The 27,768-nt window shown below is 32.7% G+C and overlaps 2 protein-coding genes across 5 annotated transcripts; one reads left to right on the plus strand and one right to left on the minus strand.

Annotated features, from left to right (window-relative positions):
* Window positions 1-6,329: 6,329 nt before the first annotated feature.
* LOC130630866 (uncharacterized) lies at window positions 6,330-14,600 on the minus strand. 4 transcript variants are annotated; one of them, XM_057444352.1, is made up of 14 exons: window positions 14,301-14,600; window positions 11,975-12,015; window positions 11,624-11,705; window positions 11,422-11,515; window positions 10,832-10,891; window positions 10,599-10,646; window positions 9,838-9,945; window positions 9,463-9,511; window positions 8,765-8,847; window positions 8,239-8,296; window positions 7,677-7,814; window positions 7,340-7,420; window positions 6,869-7,048; window positions 6,330-6,722 (listed from the first exon to the last, which is right to left on the minus strand). In XM_057444352.1, the coding sequence occupies exons 1-14, from the start codon at window positions 14,459-14,461 to the stop codon at window positions 6,535-6,537; spliced, it is 1,371 nt and encodes a 456-aa protein (XP_057300335.1). In that variant the 5' UTR covers window positions 14,462-14,600; the 3' UTR covers window positions 6,330-6,534. The 4 variants fall into 4 exon arrangements, with proteins under 4 accessions (XP_057300335.1, XP_057300337.1, XP_057300336.1 ...); XM_057444354.1 differs by having other exon boundaries at window positions 6,869-7,045; window positions 14,301-14,580; XM_057444353.1 differs by lacking the exon at window positions 9,463-9,511 and adding an exon at window positions 9,384-9,432 and having other exon boundaries at window positions 14,301-14,577.
* A 419-nt stretch (window positions 14,601-15,019) lies between these two features.
* LOC130630928 (heterogeneous nuclear ribonucleoprotein A/B-like) lies at window positions 15,020-27,696 on the plus strand. The gene is made up of 14 exons (XM_057444358.1): window positions 15,020-15,201; window positions 19,321-19,361; window positions 19,738-19,819; window positions 20,362-20,446; window positions 20,597-20,656; window positions 20,792-20,905; window positions 20,978-21,026; window positions 21,209-21,291; window positions 22,044-22,116; window positions 22,195-22,266; window positions 22,460-22,540; window positions 23,451-23,555; window positions 24,080-24,115; window positions 24,734-27,696. The coding sequence occupies exons 1-14, from the start codon at window positions 15,128-15,130 to the stop codon at window positions 24,961-24,963; spliced, it is 1,185 nt and encodes a 394-aa protein (XP_057300341.1). The 5' UTR covers window positions 15,020-15,127; the 3' UTR covers window positions 24,964-27,696.
* Window positions 27,697-27,768: the final 72 nt, after the last annotated feature.

Below are 27,768 nucleotides of genomic sequence, written 5' to 3' on the forward strand. Positions count from 1 at the left end.
TTTCGCCATCTTCTGTGTATATTTATGCTATTTTTTTTATTTATGCTTTGTTTCTACAGCAACAAGGGGCTTAGGTAAAGACAAAACTGTCTTAAGTATTTTCATCCTCTCCCCAGGCTAGCTTGCCTAGAGCTGTTTTCAGGGGACGGTCAACAAATTCATTCAAATTCATCAAAAAACAAAATGTTTATCATCATGGCAACCAAGGATTTCTGTCGTTCACACGTCAAAGAATAGAAGACTCGCATACAAAAAAGTGTTAATTATCCGTGAAAAGAATTAAGAATTGCTTCTTTGTAACTTTGTAACAATTTGTCTCGTTTATTCACACAACGATGAATACAAAACTACGACAAAAAAAAGTGTTGTTTGTCCGTGAAAAGCATAACTAAAATTTCCTTTGTAACTATTTCTTGTTGATTTTTGATTCAAAAACGACACTTTACTGCGATGATGAATCGAGTTCTCGCGATAAGCACAGTCTATATCAATGCAGAGCGATAATGAAGTAACCACAAAAGAGCCAAACTTTGACGATTTATTTTGAGTATATTTGTGGTTTTCAATTGTGTCGGCAATCATGCCATAAATAAAGTTTTTATTTGTGTGAATTAAATTGTGATATAAAATTTCTTTTTCCAGCAACAAAACTCTTATAATGGTGGTAGCCGTTGTTGTTGTTGTTGTTGTTGTAGAGACACTCGCGTCATACACAAACCATGCACACACGTACGAATGTAAATTTTTCAAAAGTAACTCAACAACATCTGTTGCGAAGAGTTCATAAAGATGTGTGTAAGAACTTGATGTAACCAAAAAGATTTTGTTAAAATCAGTTTTCAATGCAATTTCTATTTGAGTAGTTCCTTTAACTAATAACAACTTGTTTCGGCATTTTTCTCTTCTTAATTTGAAAAAGCCATTTAAAAGGTCAAGTGCTTCAAACTGTTCCTTAGATGTATTAGTTTTCACAAACCAAAATATTTTCCACCAATCCAGTGAAGGTATTTTGCAAATTGGAAGCATATCTTGCTTGCTACATGCCGTACCAGCTAAACAAAAACATTTGGATAAGTAAAGAATTTCCTGCTGATTTTTGAAATAGTATTCATCAGAAAAATCTTGCTTTATATGTTCAAGTAGTTCTTTATAACAATGCAGTGTTGTCTGCAGCCATATTTTTCCTATTTTTGAATATGACGAAGATATATTTGCGTAGAATTGATAAAACGTTGCAAATTTTTTAGTTGTCTCTAGATAAGCTATATATCCGTTCAAAATTCTGTAAAAATAAACATTTTTAGGAGCTTCACGTAAAGTATCTACTGTTGAAAAAGTAGATATTGACTTCCCAACTTCGTTCCCAGATTCTTTTGTGATGACAGCAATCGAAAGCGTAGTTGGGATCATAGTTGTCAAATTGCATGAACATGTCGCACTTACGTCGCCACTCTCGCGACCATGTCGCATATGCTCACATTGGTGCCAGCAATATACTGCGTCATCTTCCCTACATGTATATTTTCCACCAGACACGAGTTTGATATACGCGTTAGACACACAGATAGCCCATTGTGGCTGATCGTTGTAAGATTTTAACATCAAGCACCTTTTTGCTCCAAAAGGCTTGCAGCTATAAACTGGCATATGTTTGAGTGCAACACAAATAAATATTATTAAAATATGCATCATTCTAAAAGTAAACGTAAATATGGACGCACCATACAAGTAGCATGAAGATGAAAATCCTTTTCTGTGTGGTGTGCGTTGAAATTAGATTTCCTGAGTGCTTCTAACTGAGTGTAATCAACCAAAGTCAGAATTTCCTTTACTTCGCTCTATATTGACAAAAGCTCAACGTTTCTTGCCAGGTTCAAGTTACCATGCGCTTAAATTTAATAATGGTAAAAATTTTTGATCTTCTTCATGAAGAGGTGTTTAGAATATACACATTTACAACTATAAATGTATCCTGTAAAAATATACTTTATTTCTATAACTTCATCTGTTGAAATGTCAACCTTACTATGTATGTGTATCCGTGTTTTTAAACACCCTAAAATTAGGATGTTATTTTTCTTTTATTATTTTTCACATTTTATGTTAGTCGGAATTGATTATAAAAAAACAAAAACAGACTTTGAAATTTATTTTATGTACACCACATCACGTAAAATAAATATAATTTGTAAAAAAACAACCCTTTTTTCCGTGTCGTCCTCTAGATTTTTATTAAAAATAAATTAGTCCAACATTGACTACTATACCGAATTTAAACTTATTGTCTTTGGTTTTTAGACCGCGGAGTTAAAAGAATTATTTGGACATGTATTTGTGGAAATTAAATCAAACCGATGTCTAAGTGCTTCTCACATAACCGAGTACTATCAAAATGTTAGGGCAATCAAGACCATCCTGTCGTTTAATTAAATTGCACCACGATCTCTTTGCAAAAGTATCACAAGGAAAATTAAAAAAATTAACATTATTTTGCTGTCTTTTTCCATTTACCATAGTATATTGATGTGTTGAGCAGCCATAACCAGCACATTCACGACCCAGAGACTTTTTTCCTTTTTTTAGGTTTTCGTCTGCCATCTTATTTGTTTATGCAGTCTTCGTCAATTTCGCGCCAAGCAGTTGTTATTGCGCAATTGAATTTATGAATAGGAGCATAGCCTAGAAAATATACAAATGAAAATAGACACACATTTACAGAGTTTCATACCGCGCAGATCTGGGCACTAGCGAAACGCTTTGTAGGAACAAATTTGGCAGCCATTATATTATTGAGGTATGTATTTTATTTTCAATCGATTTCACCTGCGCTCTTTGATATATAGCTAAGTAATAAGTAGAAACATGGAGGTAGAGAAGATGGCTTTATGGTTTGTCGATATGCTTATATTTATCGCTCAAATCATTGAGAATTACCCAGGGCTTGTTTGTAGTGTTTACTGAAGTTTTCAATTCTTGTATTTACGCAACAAGCCCTGGGAAATATATGAATACAATTGAGACTAAACGCATGTGGGATTGGTTAATCCAAAAGAAGAACTACGCTATGCAAAGTGCTATCAGTGCTGGAGATATCATTGACAAGCTCCATACGACCTGCTTTGGGCTTAAGAAGGCCATACACGTATATCACGTGGTTCCGTACTTCCCAGACAATTATCTGACATAACTAGTAAGCGTAATAAATGTGATATCCTATGCATATGATCATCCCCATCCGTAGGGTTAGTTGCCTATGTCAAAGCCGCTAGCGCTTACTTGACGGCTAAACAAGACGTTAAACGTTTTTTCTCCGCCGTCCTCGATGTCAAAAAGCCAAAGCCGCTGGGACGAGAGGATGTGCATAGTTGTGTAAATTTTACTCCGAGTAATTTTCTTTTTTCAGTAGGCCGCCTAAATTTATTAAGAATAAAATTGTTGTTATTAAAATTTCTAGTGTTTGCAACAGTAGGAGGAGTGCTTTAAGGTGATACACTCTAACAAATACAAAATTCATTAATTCTTTTTACCTAATTTTGCTTGTCAATCTTCATTTGAAAACACGACACAGTTTGCGTAATGAAATGATGCTTACACGCGACCAACTCCGAAATTACCTGCGCACGCAACAACACTTTTGTCATATAGAAAGCTTTTTCAACTGTTCAATTTGTGTCATACCATTACTCTTTGTAATAGTATGACACTTTAGGTTCTCTTATATATATGAGAGTTATAAAATGTTGTACAAATAGTCAAAAAATTTACCTTGACGATCTACCCTTTTTTTAACTCGGCAGAGTGTACTAGTCATGAGAATTACGCGCATGTTTTGCAGGTCATACTTCATTTGATTAAAAGCTGCCGTAGTCTGAAAAAAAGCTTTCGTTGTTTGATTGTCACAACCCAACCTCGTTCTCAGGGCTTTCTATGTCTGCGCTTATTGACCGGCTCGCCGTAAGATATGCAGAAGGGAGAAGTTGTGTATAACCGCACTGACAACCAACAGAATTTTTTTTAACAAAATTCTGTATGGAATTTCATTAAAGAATTGGAGAAGAGGCAGTCCCTTGTAATTTATTTTTTTTACGATAAATCAATAAAATGTAGAGAACTGGGTGGGAGTTTGGGAAGAAAACAATTACAAGCTTCAATGAACACAAAAATAATTTAATTCAATACCGAACATGCGGCATTTTCTTTCTTTACGAAACTATCGAAAGAAGATCGAATAAGATACAGAATGTAATTTTAAAGATAATCTCCTGCATCCTTTATATCTGATTCAAAAGTAAAACTCGTAATATGAAATACCTGACATTATTTGTAGCTTTGATTTCAATCTCCTATGCAAAATGTCGACCGCAAAACATTACGGAAATGATCGACGATTTATCGCCTTCCGCACCCGATGTTTACGAAAGTGACAACGATGTTACGACGTTACTTGATATGGATAATGATAGTGAAGAATTAGCACCGTCGCTATTAATGGTAGCATGTGGATACGCCTTAGCAACTATTTTACGAAACGTGTAATGACTGATTAAAATTGGTAGCTTTACATTCAGAAAAAAGACTATTTTAAGCTGAAAATCCAGTTTTGGGATCCTGTTGTTCTCCGTATAGTGAAAAAACGCGTCAAAGCATTACAATACTGAACATAATTTTTTAGAATGTTAGTGTTTCCAGATACGTCTGAAATAAAATGAAACAGAACTTTTGTAATTCGAATAGTGTTGATTTTGTTTTACCTTTGTACACTTTGAAGAGCAAAGAAGTTATGATTGATTTGCAAATAAAAACAAAATAAGAAATTTAACTGATTTTCCCTTTCCTCAGAAAACACAGAGATAAGGAAATATCTTAAAAGACAGACATTTTTGCGGAATCATTTTTGGATCACAAAAATTTCCTACTAATAAATAAATAAGAAATGCTAAAAATATAAAAACAAAGGAATAACAAATTCAGGCTAAACATTTAAAAAAAATTACGAGGCTAAATTAAATTGTTATGGTATATATATAAAAGAAAGTGTTGCTAACGTTGAACTTTTATATTTATGTTTAGTGAAAACCGTTTAACATTATAACATTTAAAATTCCAATATCAAAATTCAATCTTATGCCAATGTGTGAATTGCAATTTTTGACGTCAACGAAACGAACGAAGTAAAATACTGTTAATTTGGTTTTTTATGATATAAAAAAAGCCTTAATATTTAAAAAAAAAAATTTTTTTGCTATTTTTTTCTCATCCTCATTTTCTTTTCTTCTATCTCATCTCTTCTTAAGATAGCTCAACGGTGCTCTTTTCAGCTATCTTTTTTAAAATAGATTTTGTATTATGTTCAAAGTCTGGTCCAAGTGGAAAATTAACTGAAAGTTTTCTTTCAAAATTTTTAAATTTTTACTATTGTCTTTAAAAACAACGTGAACTTTTATTTCAATTTCTAAACCACCTTGTAACAGAGGAGACCGCTTCACTATATAAACCCTGATCGTGACGTGACAAACCATTAAAGTTGATCTTTTTCTTGTCAACTTTCAAACCAGAACATGCGAAACTCATGAAGAGCATCTACGAGCTTTTCCAAACTGAAAAAGGTCGTAACATCATCACTGCTGGTTAAAGGCTGCTGGGATAAAAGAAACATTAAAAAGCGCCAAAGAAGCAAACAGCCAGGTCAACATGGATCCATTTTCGTAAAATTACAAGTACATACTATATAAAGTTACTGTTAATTTTTTTTTAAATGCCTTTTTAAAATAATTTCATTGAACCGCGTTAATTTCACGACCGTTAATTTAATTCGCGTTAATTTCTTGACTCGTTAATTTCATTGAATAAGGTAATATATAAAGCAAAGAAAATATTACAAATCTTAAAAATGGATCAAAGAAAAAGACATTAAGTCAATACGTTCACATTGGGCGTATCTTTGTTTCACTAAGGCTAGTTCTCACCGATGCGAAGGAAACATGTCTTGTTTGCATTAATTTTCGCGCGCACTCTCAGACTGTTGAGTGTGGAATATCTTTTTAGCCGTCAAGTTGCTTAGTTGTTTAGCGCAGTTAAGGCACGGTAAACCCTACTACCTAAATAATTGTAACATTTTTTGCAAAAAGTAAATGATGCACATTTGTTTGTAAAAGGCAGGGTCCAACTGAAAAAGTGGCTGAGTGAAGGGAAAAGTGTTCAGAAGATGAGTTGCGTCCAGAAGGTTGTCGAGCAAGCAGCTTGACTTTCAGCTCAATTGAAGTCAAGGCAAGGATGGTATAAAAAACAACTGTGAAAACAGAAAACGAATTAAAAAAAACAAAAAAAGGTTTACTTAAAAAATTATAAAGCTTTTGTCTTGTATTTACAAAAAGCAAAATTAAAAGCTAGTTTTCCTGATATAAAACTTAAATAAAAATTCAAATTAAACTTCATCTTGCTTGCTCTTCTTGTCTGAAGCATGTGAAATAATATTAGTTTGATTTTTTGTTTTCCTCTGATACACACATAATCTTGCGCATTATCTTGGGTGGGTTATCTTCCGTATGGGTGATATCCTCGTGGTGTAGATATAGCGGCATCGCCGGCAGAGATGGATGTGGCGGTTGAATACACAACATGAGGATCTGCAGAACCAGCTATCGGTTGTTGTCCTGCACCAAGTAAGTGTGTACGTGTCGGTCCAAAAGTCGATGTCTCACTGGCGTACGCGGTGCCTATGGCTAAAGAAACGAGATCACATTAAAAATTGTAAAAATTAAACTAGATCTGAACAACTCAGACACTAAAAATTCCGATAGAGATATTTTCACACAGGATAAAACAGAATGAGCGCATTTTCACAATAGCATAGCAAGTGATCGATTACCTAGTGCACCATTTGCAGCTAACATATCTGACGTCACAATACCTGGCCGTTGAACTTGAGGCGATGTTAAAATTTGTTGTCCGCCGGCTCCTCCAATCAGCGTCATTCCAGCGTATTGATTTGCACCCATGGAAGTTACTACGCCCGCAGCGCCACCCAAGGCGAGTCCACCTGCACCTGCTATAAAATTCAAAGGCGTTAGTATACAGGGTGTTGGGCTACTTTTGTAAATAAAATTCCTTATTTTTTACAAAACACACGGATTATAAAAACACAAGCACAGGGCTTGAAACATTGGATTTATCATTCCCTATCACTTAAATATAAAAAGGAATACAAGAATTCTGATTGTCAATTTTTTTTCAAAATTTTCTAGAGTTTTAACGTGGTTCTGTTTACAAGTTGGTCGTGCAGGTAACTTTACAACATATATACTTTAGCATGCCTTAAAAATAGGACAGCCATTCTTACCCATAACAGGGAGTTGATAGTAGGTGTTAGTTGCTGGATCAAACACATATCCTCCCCCAGCGGCAGCAGCTGGCATTTGAACTAAAATGAGAGAAAATGACATTTAACGTCCTGCACAAGAATATACGCGCACCTTATTCCGACCAGATACAGTGCGAATTTATTTTGATGATGGCTAAAAACTGGGTCTAATGAGATGGCTTAAGCGTAACAAATTTAATGTTTTGTCAAATTTTGGTTGCCATTAAATTTGATGATAATGGTATTAGAGAAAAGGATTTGGAAATTGGTGACTTAATTAGCAAAGCTAGGCAGACTAAAAAATAATAAATCATACCTGCATATTGCGGTACACCAGCAGCACCTTGTGGAATGATCACTTGAGGAGAAGCATACGTGCCGTAACCAGACACAGTAGCTATGGTACCCGGCTGTACTTGTGCTCCATTCATTCTTCCATTACCACGACTGTAACCTATTCCAGTAATATTAGGATATCAACTTAGTTGAATATGTCTACTTTGTACTAAAATTTATATTATAATGTCAAAATGGTAGCTGCCAGTGGTGAAAGGCGAAATCCTGTGGAGGTTTCCACGGGCTAACGTCTAGTCCTATATACCTTCTTTTTAAAAAATATACTTTTTGGGTTCAGTCTAAAAGTTTCTTCACTTTAAAGAAAACTTGCCGTTTTCCACGTCTAAGATGTTTTTGAGAGAGACATGTCATTTAAAACAGGCGTCGAGAATTTTTTCTCTATTTAAATTTCGGCAACTTTTTCTGAATTAAATATCAAGATTCAACTATTAGGATAAAAGTCACTTTTTCCTGACAATCTACGCTTGGATGGGGGAAAAGTTTGCCTTTCCTCAGTTCTATGCAGAACAAAATTTCCTCACCTTCTAGTCGTTTCTTGTTAAGATGAGCCTGTTGTTCATCGGTTCCCTTTACTTCAACCTGCAAGAAAAAACAAATTTTTTATCGACTTGTCTAAGAAAGTGGGTAAAGCAGATGGAGTATCAACTAAAGGCTGAAATACACAATCAGAGTCACAATGGTTTAGATTTTTAAATAACTACAAAGCTAAAAAAGCTTTCAAAATTTTCAAAGTTTAAAATATTGTGAAAATAAATAATTTTTTGTGTTTTATAGTTAAGTTAACAAGTTAAAAATAGCTGTGAGATATCTAAATATGACTAAAATTGACAAAAAAAGGTAAAAATACAAAGTTCTTAGTCAAAAGGATATATAATAAGAAAACAGCTAAAATAACTAGAATCTAGTTTAGAATATATGAAACTGAAAATTTTAAATTATATGGAGAATGATCATAAACTAAAACCTTAGAGACAATGAAATGAAAATACTAAAATAGTTTTAAAAGACTAAATATAAAAAAACTACGAAATACTACTCAATCCACACCGTTTTTCCATTGATCTGATGATATCGATCTTTCGTCACAGCAGCAACAGAATCAAAAGTTTCGAAGCCAACAAAAGCAAAGCCTATTGCAATATTACACAATGAGGAAAACACATACATATTTTGGAAAAGCCCTATCTTTACTTAAATGTAAATTGTTACATTTAAAAATTATAAAACTATGTTCGAAGCTAATGTTATAAAATACAATGACTAAACCAATAATTCAAAACAAAACGAAAGCACCTAGGAAAAGCAAAAAACATATTGAATGTTAAAAGAAAGATATATGTATATTAAATATACAAAAAATGACTAAAAATAACAACAAAAAACAGGGTGGCCAGAAAATGTTTGCGCATAAAAAATTGCTTATTTTGTGAGATTAAAATTTCCACTCTGATAGATGATAGGTAATTTTTAAACAGCAAAATTCGCTGAATTTTCCCCGACTTTCTTATGTAATTTTACAATTCCCCAACTTTTCCAAAGTTAAAGATTGCTGGCCACCCTCAAAAAGTTAAGGAAAATATTTTTTTAATTAAATTCCTACAACCATATGTTGAGATCTTGCAGAAAAAAAACCATAGAACAACACACAGGATCGTTCGATGCATACCTTTAGGGCATTTATAAACATGGTGATGTGGCATATCAACTTGAACAACCTAAACGGAGGAATACAACAAAATAAGTACCTCGAGGATTTTGTGTGTTGTAATCACGAGGCATATCAACTCCAATTACCTAAACAAGATTGATGGGCACACTGAATTACATACTAAGGCGAAAAGGTACTAGGGGAGGGGGGTGTCCATTAACAGTAGCAACAGTATAAGCAACAAAAATTTTGACAGAGATTTAATGTTGCTTAAATTTCTGTATTTTACAGGCTTGATCGTTGCTTACTTGTTACTTGTTGACTATATCTACTCCCAGAGACCAAATTGTCTAAGTAACTTCAGACTGGGGTAGTTTAAAAGTTGCTTCATTTAAAGGGTTTCAGCCTCATCTGCCTAAAATGTTGCACATAAAAAACTACATGTAGCAGCAATACAGTAATTATAACACACCGGTCCAAATGTTGAAAAATAGTTCCGCACATCATCTTCAGTTGTTCCAATACCAATTCCTCCTACAAAGATTTTAAGCTCTGGAGCAATCTTCATTGGCCCTTTAAACTAAAGTAAAAAATAAAGGTGATGAACAGAGACAACTTTATTTCAATGGATTGAAATTAAGATTAAAAAAAAAAAAAATTTCCTTGTCAATTGGTTTTGTTGCAAAGGATTAAAGCAAAAAATGTGTAAATTATCTTATTAAATAAAGTTTAATCATTAATAACTTGTTGTACAAATAATAATTATGTTCTACATACAATAAATTTTTAGATTTATAAATGTGAGATTATTTTAAGTGCATAATTTAAAACAACTTAATTACAATTTTTTTTGTAAATAAAAATCTGAGAATTAACTCTGGTGCAATTCTGTTGTTGACAAGATTCTGTTTACAAGACTTGAAGAGATCTAACTGAAAAGAATAAAAGTAAAACTAGCCTATATTCGTAATGTCATTTAGTGGACATGAGTGATCAGGATTTCAAATTGTGTCAAAAAAGTTCAGAGAAGCATACATTTAAAATATTTTTGTTTATGATGGATTTTCAAAGCCAATAAGAGCAAAGGGGGCAAGGACCAATGGCTTTTGGCAAAACGACGGTATCGCGGAAGATTATATTTTTTCGATGGTCCCTAACTTGTAAGGGTTAATAAGGGTTAATAATGACTTAACAACAAATTACTTCTAATTCAAAACACATGGATAACGTTACCTGCTGATTTCCTGACACTGGAACTTGACTTGTTTTTTCCGCGTCGTACTGAAAAAAAGAAAGAAAACTTTAGCTTGGCATTTTCTATGGCTTAAAGATATACAGAAAATCTATTTCAAGAGGGAAAATTTCTTAATGCACACAGTATTTACATAAACAAATTACATGCTCATTTGTAAATTTTTTACATAAATGTGGGAAAAGAACATAAGTTGCATTTATAGGTGACTTACAAGAGCTTGTAGTCTGTTTTGCTGAGCTGGTCCTTGTGGTACAGCAGGTTTTGGATCAACCTTTAATTTTACAAAAAAAAAGAAAGAAAAAAGTTACACAATTTATTTTGAGAAGGAATATAATACTTTCTCTTTAAATCATACATAGCAATTGAAACCTTGAGGGGAGTGAACAGAAAATTCTAGGACGTTTCAGGACTCTTTCTTACCAAATTAACTGATCATTCCAAGTTGAATTTGGGATTTTCAAGGATAATGTTAAAAATAAAGGTATAAATATATCAATCATAAAAAAATCGTCATTAAACAGGAGAAGAAAACAAAGTATTTTAAAAGATTTTTTTCTGGACTGTTTTGAAAATGGCTGTTTTCAGAATTTTCCGTAAAAATCATTTTTTTTAAATTTTCAAGGTGCTGACCTTGTACTTTTCATTAAATTATACATCCTTAATTTTAAAAAATATGTGTGCTTTCCCAGAAATCCCATACTTCTAACCATTCTTCCTGCCTAAAATTAATTTTAATGCCACCTTAAAAAATGTTTGTCCCTTTTAGTGCCTGAGCAAAATAAAAATCAGGAATATACTTACAACTTTGCCATCTAAGGTATGAACCCCACTCTTGCAATGATCAACAACACCTTGCACACCTTCAGGTGACTTGAAAGTGACAAATGCAAATCCCCTAAAACACAAAAATAATCCTGATACAGTTAGGCATGTAAAATCATTCATACAATAAAAAGGATAGTCTTAGAAGTGATATCATAATCATGAAGGTTGCCAATTTCACCTTGGTTCTCCTGTTTGTTTATCTTTCATAATAACACTGTCAGCAATTTCACCAAATTTACCAAAGTATGCTCGCAGTGATTCTAGAAAAAAATACAAGGGCACAGTGAATTGCTTTCACAAATAGTCTTAGATTAAAGCTTTGATTTTTGGTGAAACACAACATTTATTTAAAATATACAGTCAGGTTTACTTTGTATCCTCACCACTAGCTATTTTGTGTTTGAGGAGAAATGAGAAGATATTTATTGTTTTGTGTCATCTGAGATTTGAGAATAGTTTTGGATTTGTAGTATGTTTAAGGACTTTTTTTGACAAATTAATTTTAAATGATGCAAAATAAAATATGCACCTTCTGTTGTGTTCTTTCCAACTCCACCAACAAATATTTTGCTAAAAAAAGAGTACAAATGATTTACAGAAAATGGAAGCTGTATTTTAATACCCCTATATGTCTGTCTGTCATGCAAAATGGTACCACAAGTAGCCAGACCCGTGTAATGTGGTATAAAAAAAAGGGTGAACACGTGTATTTTTCCATGGGCCAACAACTAGTTTGTTATAAGGTTTTTTTCTTTTTTAGAGGAAAGAAAAAAAAATAACGCTTATTTTATTTTATAAGGGCCTTAAATAGTTCTTTTTCCTAACAGCACTTTGCTTTAGTCATGTCCCATTTTGTGTGTGGAAAAAAACTCAAATAGTAATGTTTAGCAAGCAATGTTCACAAGAAAAAAAATAGGAGAAAAACATACAGAAATTCTATTTAAAGGAGAACTAGAGAAAAAATTTACATATGTTTTTTTTGTAATAAAAGCATTCTTACATATCCTGGCAACAACATGGCATTAAAATTTTTCATTATTTATGTCAAAATTTTGTCCCCAAAAACAATAATTACATTAACGGTTGCTGTCAATTATCAAACAAAAGCTAACTTGGGTCGCACATATTTTGTACAATTGTTAAGTCACATGGTGTACATAGCAGAACAAGACTTGTGAAGATTCACAGGTTTGGGTGATGTAGAAGACAAGCTGCATTCCAGTAGAACAACATCACCATAATTAATTTTCAAGAATTTAACTACACGCGAAAGTAGGTAAACCGATAAAACCTCGAGATTGTTTTTAGTTTATCATAAAATCACTTTCAGTACACTCTGTTGCACATAATCATTTGAAGTTTTGTTTTCAAATCTAGTAAATTAAAGGAAGAACCTGTCGTTAAGATTTTTTGACACAAATATTAAACACAAAACATTTATAATAAATTTTATTACACATAGCTAAGATTTATTTTTCCCACTCATTCTGCAGAAAATATTTATTTTAAAACATAAAAAATAAAATTACTCTTAGACAATCGGAAGAGGCACAGTTCAGAGATTTTCTAAACTTTAATCAACATGTTTTTTCTTTGGTAGTACATCACGAGAGCAGTCGTCCAAAAGCTGTATTAAGGACAGGACATCTAACCTCTCTGTTCTGGTTATATTTAACTTGCATGAGCGCACACTTTTCTTGCAGTACTCTCTGTGACGATGAAGGTGGGACTGACTTGTGGCATAGAACCAAATGGTCTACCGTCTTTCGTTCGAGTTTCAGTGTAATGCACCGGCTGAACTTAAGAGTGTGAGCATGAAGGAAAGGGGCCGACTTTAACATTCCCTATACCTTTCAGTCTTTGTAATAACACCAACTGTTTTTTATGGCAGGCTTTATAAGCTGTGTTTTAGGTGGTGCTTATATAGTCTCTTAAAATATAAGGAAATTATTTCGTAGATAGACATGCTTTGAAAATAATACTAAAATAAAATCCTGACCGACCGGGTCAGTGCTGAAACCCTCACCCGGGTGACGGCAAACATATAATTTTTAATACCAGCATTAATTGTCTTTTTGTATAGGGGAAATCAACAATAACAAATCGTGATTGATTTGTGACAGCAAAACAAATTGTGATCTAGCAAATAAATCAAAGCCATTATTTTCTCTTGAAATATAAATGCAATGCCCTTTTAAAAGCGCTATATTTTTGGTGAAAAACAAAACTGTCCCACGTGTCACTAACCACATTTTATATACACCAACAAAGCACGAAGTAAGCTTGTAAAGTTTGGTATGACCACAAGAGTGTGGCGGTCATACTGTTCATTGTGTGGCGGCTACTTCATTGTTTAGGCGGATGTCACAAATATTTGGTGTTAGAGTCACCCGACCGACCTTATTTTTCGATCAAAATTTTTGATATACGAGTCAGAAAAGTTTCAATGACAAAAAAATATTATACACTTGTTGTCTCCCCACAGCCATTACCCACTATTATTGTGGTTCGCTTTAAAATGCGAAAAGGGTCCTAAGAACTAGTTGAAAACTAATTTTAAATAACTTTACCGTCCCTTATTACTGATTTCAATAAGTACTGATCATATTTTATATTTAATAAATTTGAACAAAATGATAGAAATTTCAATGACCCCTCCAAACTGAGATCTCAAACAAATGATTCAGCCTAAAATAGTACTTGCTTGGTGGAGCTAGGAGTTTTCCCCTGCTGACTAACATACATGTTTTACATTCTCAAGGAAAAAACACTTGTGCAACAACTAAATTAACATTAACTTTGGCTATATTGCATAATATCAATATTAGAAAATGGTTTTATATAACTAGCTATACCATTGTTCTTCTTGTGGATTCCTCGAAAAAGGCTTTCTTGGGATATAAGTTTGTTGGGGCGCTGCCATTACAACGGGTTGTTGCTGATAAACAATAGTAGGTTGAACTCCTGACATTACTGGAATAGTTCCGTTGGGTACTGGAGCAACTTGTTGAGCCATTGATGTTTAAAGTTTTGCGAGCACCAACCACACAACCAAACTTCTAGTGTTTAGATGACGTATATGCGATGCGACGGTGCAGCATCAAAGGAAGGAATTCGGATGTTGCATTGTGGGAGAATGAAGGGCATCTCTATATCTACGAATCGAAAGTGTGAAATATCTGGCTTATTTTTTCATGCTCAAAATAAATTTTCAAGTAAAATAGATAATTTCCAAAAAATAATCATACAAGTTTAAAATCTGCAACTTTTCACTCTCTCCAATATTTCTTTTGCTGTGATTAATTTCAAGGGCATTCCCTACCGGCACTAAAGAAAACTAACCAAGTTGGCTTAAAATGACATAATGTGTGATTTTATTCCACATAAAGTAAGTAGGTAATTCCTGACTATATTACCCAACTTGATTCTTGTCACTTCTAATTTGTGAAATTTAAATGCAATTTAACAACAAATTTGCTTTATGTATGGGCTTTTTACACATAATAAAGTTCGCTTTACTAAACTAGATTTCAAAGTATGCGATCCAACTGGTATTAGAACGGGATTTTGCTAATTATTCCAATTTTTTGGAGATAAATCCAGGCACAGTGTCATGAAGAAGGAAGCCGAAGAACACTACTAAACTTAAATTCATGACATGTTATGACAAAGAAAACCAAACATGATACCAGGCTTTCCAATAACTTACTACCCCATTGGTGGGCAGTTCCCAACTCAACTTTCAGACGATGCAGGGTAAGATTTAAACTTCCTTTTAAAGATTATTTATTATAAGGTGTTCCCAGCAGGTTACTAGCTAGCTATATTTGTTGCATCCTATTTTACACGTAATCCAACGTATGGGCTTTTAGGTTATTTGAAAACAATTTTTTAGGATAATTATAACATTGAAAATGGTTACAACTCTGTACTCTGCCTCCTAAACTTTGAATTTATTACAACTATTGTAACAAGCACGAAAAAGGACAGCTATGATTACACAGACACAAAAAGGCATATTACAGTATTTTAAGCAGATTTTGTCTCTCATTTACGAGGTCAGAACGTTTTAAAACGAAGTTCTCCCAATCCAGTAAACAGTGTTGATGTTTGATTCTAATCTGCTATGAGTGTATTTACTGTTCATGTTTGTCCAAGGGAGAAGGTAAAAAAATAATAATATAAAGCAAAACAGTTTTAAAGAAAAAAAAAGTAAAAAAAACCAATTCTCATCCCATCTCGTGAAAATGTAATGAGCATAGAAGATAATCAATGTTATTTTTTGTTGGTTGAATGTCAACAAGGTGAATCAATTATGTTACTTTACTTAGGACCACTGTTGTTAAGGCCACTGGAAGATGATTCTTTGTTCATTGTAATTTGTTGCAATAAAACTAAAATGCGCAATGCGCTAATTTTTTATTCACAAAAATAATTGCGTGGTTAAACAGAAGTTTTTAAATTTTTATGTGATTTATAACAAAAATTAGCTACTTTCGCTAAAATAGTTATAATACAAGCAAAAAACAGGACAGATTATTGTCTGAACACCCTCCTTCGTTATGATTAATATATATGTTTAAAATTACACTAGCTAAACGGAATACAGTCGATACCGTTTAGGAAGAATAATTAAAACAAGACAGAATGGGTAGTGGAGGCTATTAGGAAATTGAAGATTGGCAAGGCTGCAGGAGTATCAGGTATTGTTGCAGAGATGGTAAAAGCATCTGAATATATTGGAGTTAAGCTTATTACGTAAGTCTTGCTAACCAGATTATAAAGGATGGTGCTATTCCGAGTGAGTGGCAGTCGAGTGTGAATTGTTTCAAGGGCAAGGGTGATGCATTAGAAAGGGGTAACTATAGAGGTTTGAAGTTGGTTGATCAAGTAATGAAAGTTATTGAAAGAGTGATTGATAAGTTACTTAGAGAAAGAATTGATATAGATAAGATGCAATTTAGTTTTGTTCCAGGGCGTGGCACTACAGATGCAATATTTTTACTCAGACAACTTCAGGAAAAATATTTAGGAAAGAGAAAGAATCTCTATTTTGCCTTTGTAGATTAAGAGAAAGCTTTTGATAGAGTGCCACGTAAAGTTATTTGGTGGGCTATGAAAAAATTAGGTGTGGATGAGTGGCTAGTTACGATGGTACAGTCTATGTACAGCAATGCTAGAAGTCGTGTCAGGATTAATGATTCACTTAGTGATGAATTCAGTATAAATGTTGGTGTACATCAGGGTTCTGTACTTAGTCCTTTGTTGTTTATTCTAGTCATAGAAGCTCTGTCGATGGAGAACAGGTTGTCCATGGGAGTTATTGTATGCAGATGATTTGGTTCTCATAGCAGAGTCGATGGAAGAATTAGTTGAAAAGTTTGAGAAGTGGAAGAAAAGACTAGAAAAGAAAGGGCTAAAGGTAAACACAGCAAAGTCTAAAGTCATAATTAGTAGCATTGCAGCCAAGTGTGACCTTGTAGTTGGAAAGTGGCCTTGTGGAGTTTGCAGGAAAGGGGTTGGTAGTAACTCAATTTTTTGTCAGACTTGCAAGCATTGGGTACATAAGAAGTGTAGTAGTATTAGTGGAAGGTTAAGAGCTGACATTCAGTTTGTATGCAAGCATTGCAAAGGTGAGATTATAGAGAATGAAGTATTTCCAGCTTTAATGATGTACAACAGTGGCTCGTTAGAGATAGTTGAGAACTTCTGTTACTTAGGTGATATGTTGGGCAGTGAAGGGGGTGTTGGAAGAAGTGTTACTTGCAGAATAGGTTCTGCTTGGAAAAAGTTCAGAGAGTTACTTCCTTTGTTGACTAGGAGAGTCTTGTCAATTGAGGTAAAAGGTAGGTTGTATGAGGCCTGTGTAAGAAGTGTTCTGTTGTACGGTAGTGAGACATGGGCAGTGAAGCAGGAAGATCTTTACCGTTTAGAAAGGAATGATATGAGAATGGTTAGGTGGATGTGTAACGTCAGTCTGAGAGACAGAAAGAGTTCAGATGAGCTAAGAAGCAGGCTAAGTCTCCGTAGAATTAAAGATTTTATCTAGATAAGAAGATTAAATTGGCTGGGGCACTTGGAAAGAATGGAGGTGGATAATTGGGTAAATAAGTGTAGAGACTTGATAGTTCCTTGGGCAAAGCTCAGGGGCAGACCGAGAAAAACTTGGCAGGAGGTTAAAAGGACAGACTTGATACAGAAGAAGTTGAGTTTAGATCTAACACAGTCTAGATCAGATTGGAAGAGGGTCATTAATATACCCCGTCCAACCCATGCTAGCATGGAAAACGGACGTTAAGCCAAGAATGATGATGATGATGATGATGATGATGATGAAGATAGAATACGCTTGTCGTAACACCCTCCTCCGATATAAATTTTAAAAAAAATTATTTTACTGCTGCAAAAGACTTTAAATATTCTCAACCAAACAACCATAGTCTGAAAAAGAATTTGCATTTAATTTTAGACTTTCCAATAAAACTGCGCCAAAAACACGAAAATTATTTGTTTTATTATTTTAAGTAGAAGAAGAATAACTTTCTGTATAAGTTTCGAAACAGCCCAAGTATAACCTGCTGTAAGACTTTCAAAACAATACAAGTATATTCTGTACAACTTTCAAAACAACACATAAAAAATTCTTGCTGCGTAATTTGTAAAAACAAGTTTTTGAGCATGCAAGTATTTTCATCTTTTCACCTTGAGAACTAGTTACATATTTTTTAGTGAGACAAATATTTATTGATTTTTCTTCGCAACTAAAAAATATAAACTGCGTGTGTTATTCAAAAATACATGAAGAAAATGGTTGTTGTAACACCCTCCTCCGTTGTTATTATTTATTTATTTTTTTGTTGCTCTGACCATACATTCTCAATAAAATTATTTTTATTTTGCCGACCGACCTACCGTAAGCTCCTATTGACTTCGCCCGTAGAACAACTAATTAAATTGGAGTCGCCTTACCTATAGATGATATCTCCAATGCAACAAATACTTAGCTTGCTTGTTAGCTCATATTAACTCTTTCTATCTTTCAAACTCTTTGCACATGCACTTTACTGCTTATGTCACAAGCCTCTTATAACCTAACTTTTACCTTAATTTGTTTTATGAAGTTAGATAAATGTCATTAGGTCAAAGTTATTTCTGATATAAGATTTTAGTCATTTTGTAGCCAGTTTTAAAACAGCCCTTAACTTGAAAAAAAATTACACATACATTTTTTAATGTCTATCATTTACAACTGGTTGTTTAACATATCGAGCGCACAACATGAGTGGACTCCCTCGATACGCGATGTACCGCGTTTATAATAATAAGAAACAAGATAAATTGTCATGATCTATCGAGAATCTAGTATTGTGACAAAATCCATCTCGATGTGTCTCCATGGTAGGTGATAATGGGAGTAAAGAGAGAGTTTTTTTACTAACAATAAAAAGAAATTTTTTTTAATTTTAAACACGTCTCTGCTTTATTTTATTTTTTTATTTTAAATAAGTGTATAATATAAGAAAATTTTTAACTTTCGTTTATTAAAGTAATTCTAGCGCATTAATTAATTTTAAAACGCGACCTAAAAAAGGATTTCTATCGCCGCTTTTCGTTCTTAAACTTTTAAAATGCGATCTAAAAACTTCTTTTATTGCCGTTCTTTGCTCTTAAACTTTTAAAATGCGATGTAAGAGAAACTCGAGAATGATATCGAGACAAATGCATCGCGAAGCCCTCTCGAGACAATCGCGGAACGAGAATACCATTGCGATACGCGAAGCGCGGTGCTAAGCAACATTTTTCCAGTACTGTAGTAGTCTTTTATACATAAAACATCTGTCTAAACAATTTTTTCATCACAAATATTTTTTTTAGTAAAATATTTGTTGGAGGAATCCCTGCTGATGCAACAAAAGGTTAGTTTTATTATAAAGGTCAGCCTCAAACTCAGCTTGCCTTTTATGAAAGTTTCACTTCAGGCAAAGCCTGGAAGTCTGGGAGCCTGTTTCAATTTTCTAAAAAAAGTACATGATATAATTTTCTGTTAAATGCTTTTTTACTCTGCCTTTAAGTGTTACTGACTTTAAAAGGGATACTCTCCTCCTGGACATAATAATAATTTGGTTATGATATGGTTTTTTGTTTTTAGTCTTGTCACCCTCGGGACTATATTGTTTGTACTATTTTTGTTTTTCCTACTGTAATAAAATTAGTTCTTACTATCAAATTTCATGCAATGCCTCAAACCTGCATGCTTGTTTTTTCATAAAATTATTAAATGTCTATTTTTAGAAACCCTTACTGACTATTTTTCTCAGTTTGGAGAAGTGTCAGACTGCATTATTATGGTAGATAACATTACAGGAAGATCCAGGTAGGTTTTTTAATAGCATTTAACATGCCTTATTGTTATATAAAAAATGTACATGTTGAAATGCGGGTTTTTGATGTAACCCTTGTGAAGTATACTGGCTTTGTTACATATCTGAAATAAGGCTTTTGATTGCAATTCATTCTGCAAAAGAATGGATTTAAATGGTAAAAAAAAATGATAACCAACAAATCGTTTATTTCATGATTTTCAAACCAAATATATTTTATTCTTGTTAAAATACTTTTTCTGCCCAAGCATTTGTTAGGATTCTAAAGATATAATTGATAATGATCATGTGAAATGTACATGCAAATAACTTTTACCTTATATTAGAGATATTGACAATGATTTTGTTAAAAATACTACAAAATGAGGAAAAAAAGTTTTTGCAAATACTATAAGAAATACTGAAAACGTTGCAAACAGTCAATTTGAGAATAATTTAAGAATTAAAAAAAATGCAGACCTTAAACATAAAGGAACAATTTGTATATATTCATACTAATTGTACTGCACAGTGTATATTTTTGTATCTCTTTTAGGGGTTTTGGATTTGTCACCTTCTTAGAAGCAATAACAGTAAATAAAGTCCTGGGACACTTGAAACATTCTATAAATGGAAAAATTGTAAGTGCTTGAATAAACATTAAAGAAATTCATTTATTTAAATTTTAGGTTATTTTAGACTTAAGTAACATACCAGCAACAAGAAAGAAGCAAAATAACCCTGAAAGTTATCGTCGGTTAACATTATATTTGAATTTTTATTTGTTTTAGGTTGATGCCAAGAGAGCTGTTCCTAAGGGACCTAATCAAGGCACAATACTTCGAGCTATGGTACATTTCACGTTGACTTTATATATTTTCAAATCAATATTTTTTACTAGATGTATTTTGCAGATAAACAGAAATATTCACCTTAAAACTGTTTAAAAAGAAATCCCTACTGTCTTCATTTTTCATATGTTGTAGGGTATAACTTCAAATCGAGCTGATCGCAATCCTGATTGCAAAGTGTTTGTAGGGGGTGTGGCACAAGGTACCACTGAATCAGATTTAGAACAATATTTTCAAGAATTTGGGAAGGTATGGCTATATAAGTTAGATCTGAAAATTGTTTTTTTTTAAAAGAAATTACAATTGAAATACTTATTTTAGGTCCTTGAGGTAAAAATACCTAAAGATCAAAACACTCAAAGAGCACGCGGTAAGCTGTTTTTAGATTGATAGCTTGTAAAAAGTGTCTTTTTTATTTTTTTTTAAATAAAAGCTTTTTGTTTTCAGGAGACTTATATCATTTTTAACAGGCTTCTAACCATTAAGAATGAATCTAACTTTGAACAGTTATCAACATATTTAGATGACTTTTTACTTTTATTTCTTATACAGGTTTCTCATTTGTACTTTTTGAAAATGCTGATTGTGTTATAAATGCTACTAAGGAACGCTTCCATCGGATTAATGGAAAAATGGTATTTTTATTTTTTATTCTATCTATCATACATCTTTTTTCTAATCACTCTCTAGTTCTGCTAGAAAATTATCTAATGCAGTCAGACTTAAACATTGCATTACTTCATTATTTTGAAAGTAAACTATCAAAATTAGCAACACTCAAATATTTCTCTATTGCAAAAAGTATTTCTTCTCCATCGCCAGAATTAAATTAAATTTTTATTATTAAGGGATGAAAATCATTACTTAAAATAATATTTTGTTCTTAGAAAATTGTTTTTTATCTTTATTTTATTTTTCTCTGAAAGACATTCATACCATTGTTTAAAATAATTTTTCAAGCCTAGCAATTGTAAGATCAAACTTTGTTGGAAAGGGGAAGCAATTAATATTTCAGCTATTAACTTATTTCTTAGAACCTGGTATATCTTTGTGTGTGTAAAAGTTATCACTTGCCCATGTTGATAACTTGTGATGTATTACATGCCAGCAATCCAATGATTGTTGTCAAAACAGATTAGTTTTTACATCAACAATGTTAAATGTTATCTAAATTTAAGGGCTGGTGACCTGACATATTAAATAATACATTAGTAGATGTTCTTTATGTCATTAAGCAAAGTAGTAATATGGTGTAAAATGGTTTTACAATAATGTTTGGAATAATGATTGGAATAATTTATAATAATGGAACACTGTGTTTATTTTTTTAATCAAAAATTAACCAGTCTTTTTTGTTTCTAATTCATTTTGTGAACATTTTTTTCAGGTTGAAGTAAAAACTGTACAAGTTCCAAATAAAAATCAGTTTGACAAAGACAGTGATGACGGCCATATGCGCAGTAAGTATCACCTTGAACATTTTATATTGTTTTTAGTATAAAAAGTTGATACTTAACTTTGATATTTGTATCAAATAGGTTCACCTTCACCATTTCTGCAAATAGGACAGCGACCAAATTATTATCAAGCGTACCATCAAAGTTATCTAGGTGAGTGGTCTTTATGTTTGAAAATGTTAAAGAAGGGCTTTTCAAATTTTGAAATGAAAACCAACTTTTTATTCCCTTTTTTTATATTTTCACAAACTCAAGAAAGTTATGATCATAATGTATGCATACTCTTTATCACACAGCATAGAAATAAGAGTGGCAATAATAAAGACCATGTAAAACAATTTTTTAGGTGTCAACCATGGAATGAGTCCACATGGTTTTTATGAACCGCCATATGAACCATCACCAAGTGGAAGCACGGGATCGGCTGGTATGCTTACGATTTCACAGAACCTTTTAAAGATTGGGTTAAGATCAGCATGAGTTTTTTGCAATCTTCATAATTTACCGCAAGATCATTAGGGAATCGCTGTCTCCCATTTCCCTTTAAATCTATCTTGCCCTTTTAAGCCATCTTGCCCTTCTTTAGAAATCTCTTCCTTTTCCTCTATTTAGACAGTTCCAACATCTTTTTAAGAAAAATTCTCTACCACTGTTTTTTACTAATAATGTGCTAAAACACATAATGGGAATAACAAATTTCAAGTGTAAAGAATGTGTATTATCTGAATAAAGGTACTGTTTCAATAAAGTAATCTCAATAACTTCCTGGCACTAGAAAATCCACTTGAACAAAGTCAAATAAAAAAACTGACTTGCTTAAAGGGAACTTGAGGTATAAAATGATGTTGGAATTATAGTATAGAGATAGATAGATCATAGAGACCGACTTTTTAAGCTTTATAATAAAAGTCCAGCATCATTTTATACCTTAAGTTCCCTTTAAACTTGATATTCTAGTAAAAAGAGGGAATTGGACCAAACTAAAGTTGGTTTTTCTGTGATCAATGATGATTTAAATCTGCAAATGTTAAAACCTTTCTTCTTAATTCATGTGTTTTTTTAAAAAATTACCAAGGCAAATCCCGACATTTCAACAAGTCAACAATTTTTTGCAGAGTTGTTTTTTTAAGCTAGATTGCAAAAGTTTTCCTCTCTTTTCTCTCCGTAAGTAAGCATTTTCTGTGTATGGGGGTATACAATGACAAAACAAAATAAAGTTCTGACATGTGTTAAGCAGACCAAAGACATTTCACGTTGGCAATTTTTTGCCAACTTGGAATAAATTTCGTAAGAAAGTATGTTCTTTCATTGTTATGACTAGCTTTGTTGTTTTGCAGCATCAATTGGATCTGCCGGATATGGGAATGTCAGTGCAGCCGCAACTAGTGGACAACGACTTGATGAATATCCGTATATGACTCCATTATATCCTGCAATGAATGGTAAAACATCTCATATTGTCCTTTTAAAGCTACCTTCAACCTTCATATTTAGTTCTTATGTGTTCGCTTATTAAAGAATTCTATATTCATGTGCATTATAGGTCTGTTTTGGCATCACTATTTATTCAAAACTCTTTTCTCGATATGACAATGTCCAATGAGCAATATATTTTGGCTTCCATATTATTTTCAAAAGATATTTATACTTATGGAAATAAAAGATTGTGTGTATCACACCACATAAGTTCTATGTAATGAATAATAATCCAATTTTAGGTAAGCTGAGAGTGCTTATCAATCCATAAGTATAACAAAGAAGAACAACTTTACTAATAATATTAGGTACTCTGTAACTAGCCAAGGCGTGGTTATATTTTGCATCACATGGCTGCATGTTAGTACAAAACAAATTTGCACAGATTAAATTTTATCGTTTTAATAAGCTGTGAAAAGGTTAACGATGAATAGTATTCCTAGAATTTTCAGGCCTACTTTATTTTTTATCCATTTTGTTTTTTGTTTAGATCTTTCTATCAGCCCACAATATCCTCGAATAAAAAGTAAGAAAATATGATAATTTTTTTAAGCCAGATTCATTATTATCTACTGATGTCAGATTTTACAGAGTTTACAATGAAACCCATCAAACGCATAAACAGCACACAGAGTTTTCATTACTGGTTATGTAACGTGAGGTGTTTTCAGATTGGTAAAAGTTTGCATGTTCATTATTCACTTGATTGTTACTGGCATAGGTTTAAAGGAAGAAAAGAAGAAACTAATAACATTCTTAAGCACATTAAGCTTATGTGTATGCTTTAAAGGATGATACATTCACGATTCGAAAAAAAAAAACACGAAAATTAGCAAAATTATTTTTCGTAAATGTTTCAAATTTTTCGCTAAAAAAGAATTAACTTTTTCGATAGACATAGTTATTGATTATTTTATTGTCAAGAAGCTCTAACAACCATTACACAAAACCTTAGTGCGGGTGAATAAATTCACAAAATAGCCCATTTTAATATATTTAGAGGGAATAAACTTGTGTGATTAAGCTTTTTCCAAAAATTTCACAGGGCCTAACTTTCGCAATTAAGGTCAAATCCTGAACATTTCTTCCTTCAAAGTATTATGTGCTGGTACGTTTGATAACACAGATTAATTTACAATTACAGATTATACAGCTTATCGTGCACCCCAATACATGCCATCTGGAGATCAATTATCAAGCAGCTATGGTGGATTACCTGGAGCTCCCACACCATCTTCGGTTGCATATCACAGTGAATTATCTAGCTACGGATCCTCATCGCCAGGCTATGGGGCTATGGGTGGTCATGGGATGCCATATAATCCTGCTAGTACACCGCAAGCAGTACCTTCTGTGCAAACGTTCAGCAGATGAAGATCAAAAGTGTAGAACAATATGTTCAAAATTGTTGTTTGTTCTTTTTTATATGTGTTGTACCATGTCATAATTGTTATATGTGATCTAATTTTTACACAAAAAAGAATGAGTATTTGTTAGGTAGGTTAGCTTCACAAGCAAAAATTTTTTTGATATAGATGATATTTTTAAGATGGTAGTGAAGAAAATGTGTGATGGTGATAGTCTACTTTTGTTGTTGCAGGGTAGCCCAGGGCGCAGTGCAAATAAGATTTTTTAGAAACTGATTGTGTCCAGAAGTATTTACGAAAACCCAATTTAGCAAGTAATCCTAAAAACAAATGTACTTTGGCCTTGATTTTATTCATCCACCCACATCCAGCTTACAAATTGTAAGTGATTGTCTTTTGATCTGGTTTTTGATTGCTCTAGCCACCCTGTGAAGGTTACCTTTAACCAGCACTTTTTGTGATAACGTTGAATTGGTCGCTTTCGGTCATTATGAATCAAGTATGTTCTTTTACATGTGCACCTTTGTTGAATAGCAAGTATATTGTTGTTTTGTTAATGTTCTGCATGTTTGTGGGGAAAGTATCTGATTGTCGGTCTTCGTCTTCTTACTTAATTGTCGTTCACTTTGGGAAGAAATATATTTTTACGTTTGTGAATGTTGAAGCTCAAAAGCTTGCTGTCTAGATATTTTACCGTATTTCATCATGTTGGGTTTAATTATAAATAAGAGCGTTCATTACCTCAAGATAGAACGCTATCTTGCATCAGCGCTCGACTGAATTGTATTTAAGTGAGTGTATTTACAAACGAATGCTACTTTAAACTGATGCATATTTAGTCCTTTTTCTGGTGATGCTTGATCTACATGGTGGCCAGCCATCTAGAAAGACTGAAAAACCTAGAAAAGTCATGGAATGTCAAAATAGGGCAAAAGATCAGGGAAATTTTTTTTATTAAATTTTTTAAAAGTCGAAATTTTGTTGCATAAAACTATAGAAGTACCTAAGTACAAATTGAAAAGTGTTTTAAAAGTATTCATTTTAGTCATTGAGAAGTTAGAAAATAAATGCTGGCCATCCTGTTATATTTTTTTGAAAAACATTTTTATGTCATACTAGACAGCAGAGCTTTTGTACGCATAAACTCATCTGCGATTATGAATCACTTGTCTATTTTAAATAAAAATCGTTTTATTTATTTATTAGTTGTGCTGGTCACTCTTTTTTATGTTGTTAACGCATTTTATGTTGGTAAATATAGATAGATTCTCGTCTTTATTTTTCATGACAAGATATATTTCTAAGCATTATCACCTTTAGTGAAGATTCATATATATTATATATATTATATATTATCTTTCTGTTATTTGTTGTTTGCGTTTTTTAAGATATCAAGGTACAGTACTCTGTTTGAAAGTTTAGTCAGGCGGCGACGAAAACCTTAAGAATTATCGTATTTAAGAACATATACTTGAAATACTAAAAAGCTACGATTCACTTACCCTATATGATCTATCCAATGTAGTCCACGAAAGAACCTGAGAAGTCGTTTTATTGTAATTGTGAAGTAATTAAGGTATGCTAAAATAAGACCTTATCTTATTAAAAATAAGCTATATTTGTTTAAAAATGAAGAGATTATTTATGTACTTGTGTATAATACAGAATGATTTTTCCTATCAAAAATATTTCAAGAGAGGAATAGATGGAAAGCATTATCAATATACTACATAGTGTGTGTGAAGAACAGTTGTGCTTTCTCTCTACTCCCCTTTTTTGTTACTTAATAATTTATTTTCTGAAACACAAACAGCACTTGTTAGCTTTTATGTTTTTCACTATTAAGACATATATATATATATAAACTTTCACCTTTTTTCGTAGTTGTTTTTGTTGTGTTCTGGTTTTGTGTACAAGTTTGAAAGGTATAGCAACTAGTCTTAAAGACGTATTAAGTTTTTATCGATAGGTTTGCTTTGTTTTTGTTAATGTTATCGAGCCTATTGTGCTTGTTCACACTTCCCCGATCGTATGTGTGGTTATCACGAGTGTGTTTGTTGTGTCGTATGTGTGTGCATCGTGTCTGTGTCGCGTTCTATCAAAGGGTTTAAAATTTTATACCGAGTATTATAAAATAAGAAAAAAGAAGAGATTTTATAGATCACTTTATGCATCTTTGTGCTCTTCTTCCTGGAGGTTTTATTATATATATAACCAATACTAATGTCCATATTGGTGTAAATTCCGCTACATGGGAGAGCATAAAGTTGCATTGATAGGCACTTGTTTTACACTATAATCTTTTATTTATTTATTTTTGTTATTATTCTCTTCACAGATCGTGGCTGTGATTTTTTTCATTTTATTTCACTGAAAACTGATTTTCAAAATGATTCCATATTTTCACATGTTTGGAGATAAAAACGGCTGCAAAATATACGCAGATATACAACTTGGATTCCACTTTTTTGCTTCTCTGTAAGCAAAATACCTGGAGTCGAAGTTAAAAATGATGCAGATAAAACTTGAACACTTATATTTTATTACTTTGATAGTCTTCTTAAATGTATTTTGAGCATGCACTTGTCTTTTTCATATCGAAAGGGAAAAGGTGTTACCTAAAAAGAATCGATGGGAGTGATTATTCGGATATGTGTCTGCTCATCATACAAATTAAATCTGTAAATCTTTTCATTAGTTTTACTCTGATCACTGTGTCAAATAAAAACATTCAGCCAAATTTGTTTTTTGTTCGTTTGTTTGTTTATTTGTTTTGCACTGATAACCCCCAGAAGAAAAATATGACTTTCGA

Source organism: Hydractinia symbiolongicarpus, chromosome 1 (genome assembly GCF_029227915.1).
Source record: "Hydractinia symbiolongicarpus strain clone_291-10 chromosome 1, HSymV2.1, whole genome shotgun sequence".
NCBI classification, from domain to species: domain Eukaryota; kingdom Metazoa; phylum Cnidaria; class Hydrozoa; order Anthoathecata; family Hydractiniidae; genus Hydractinia; species Hydractinia symbiolongicarpus.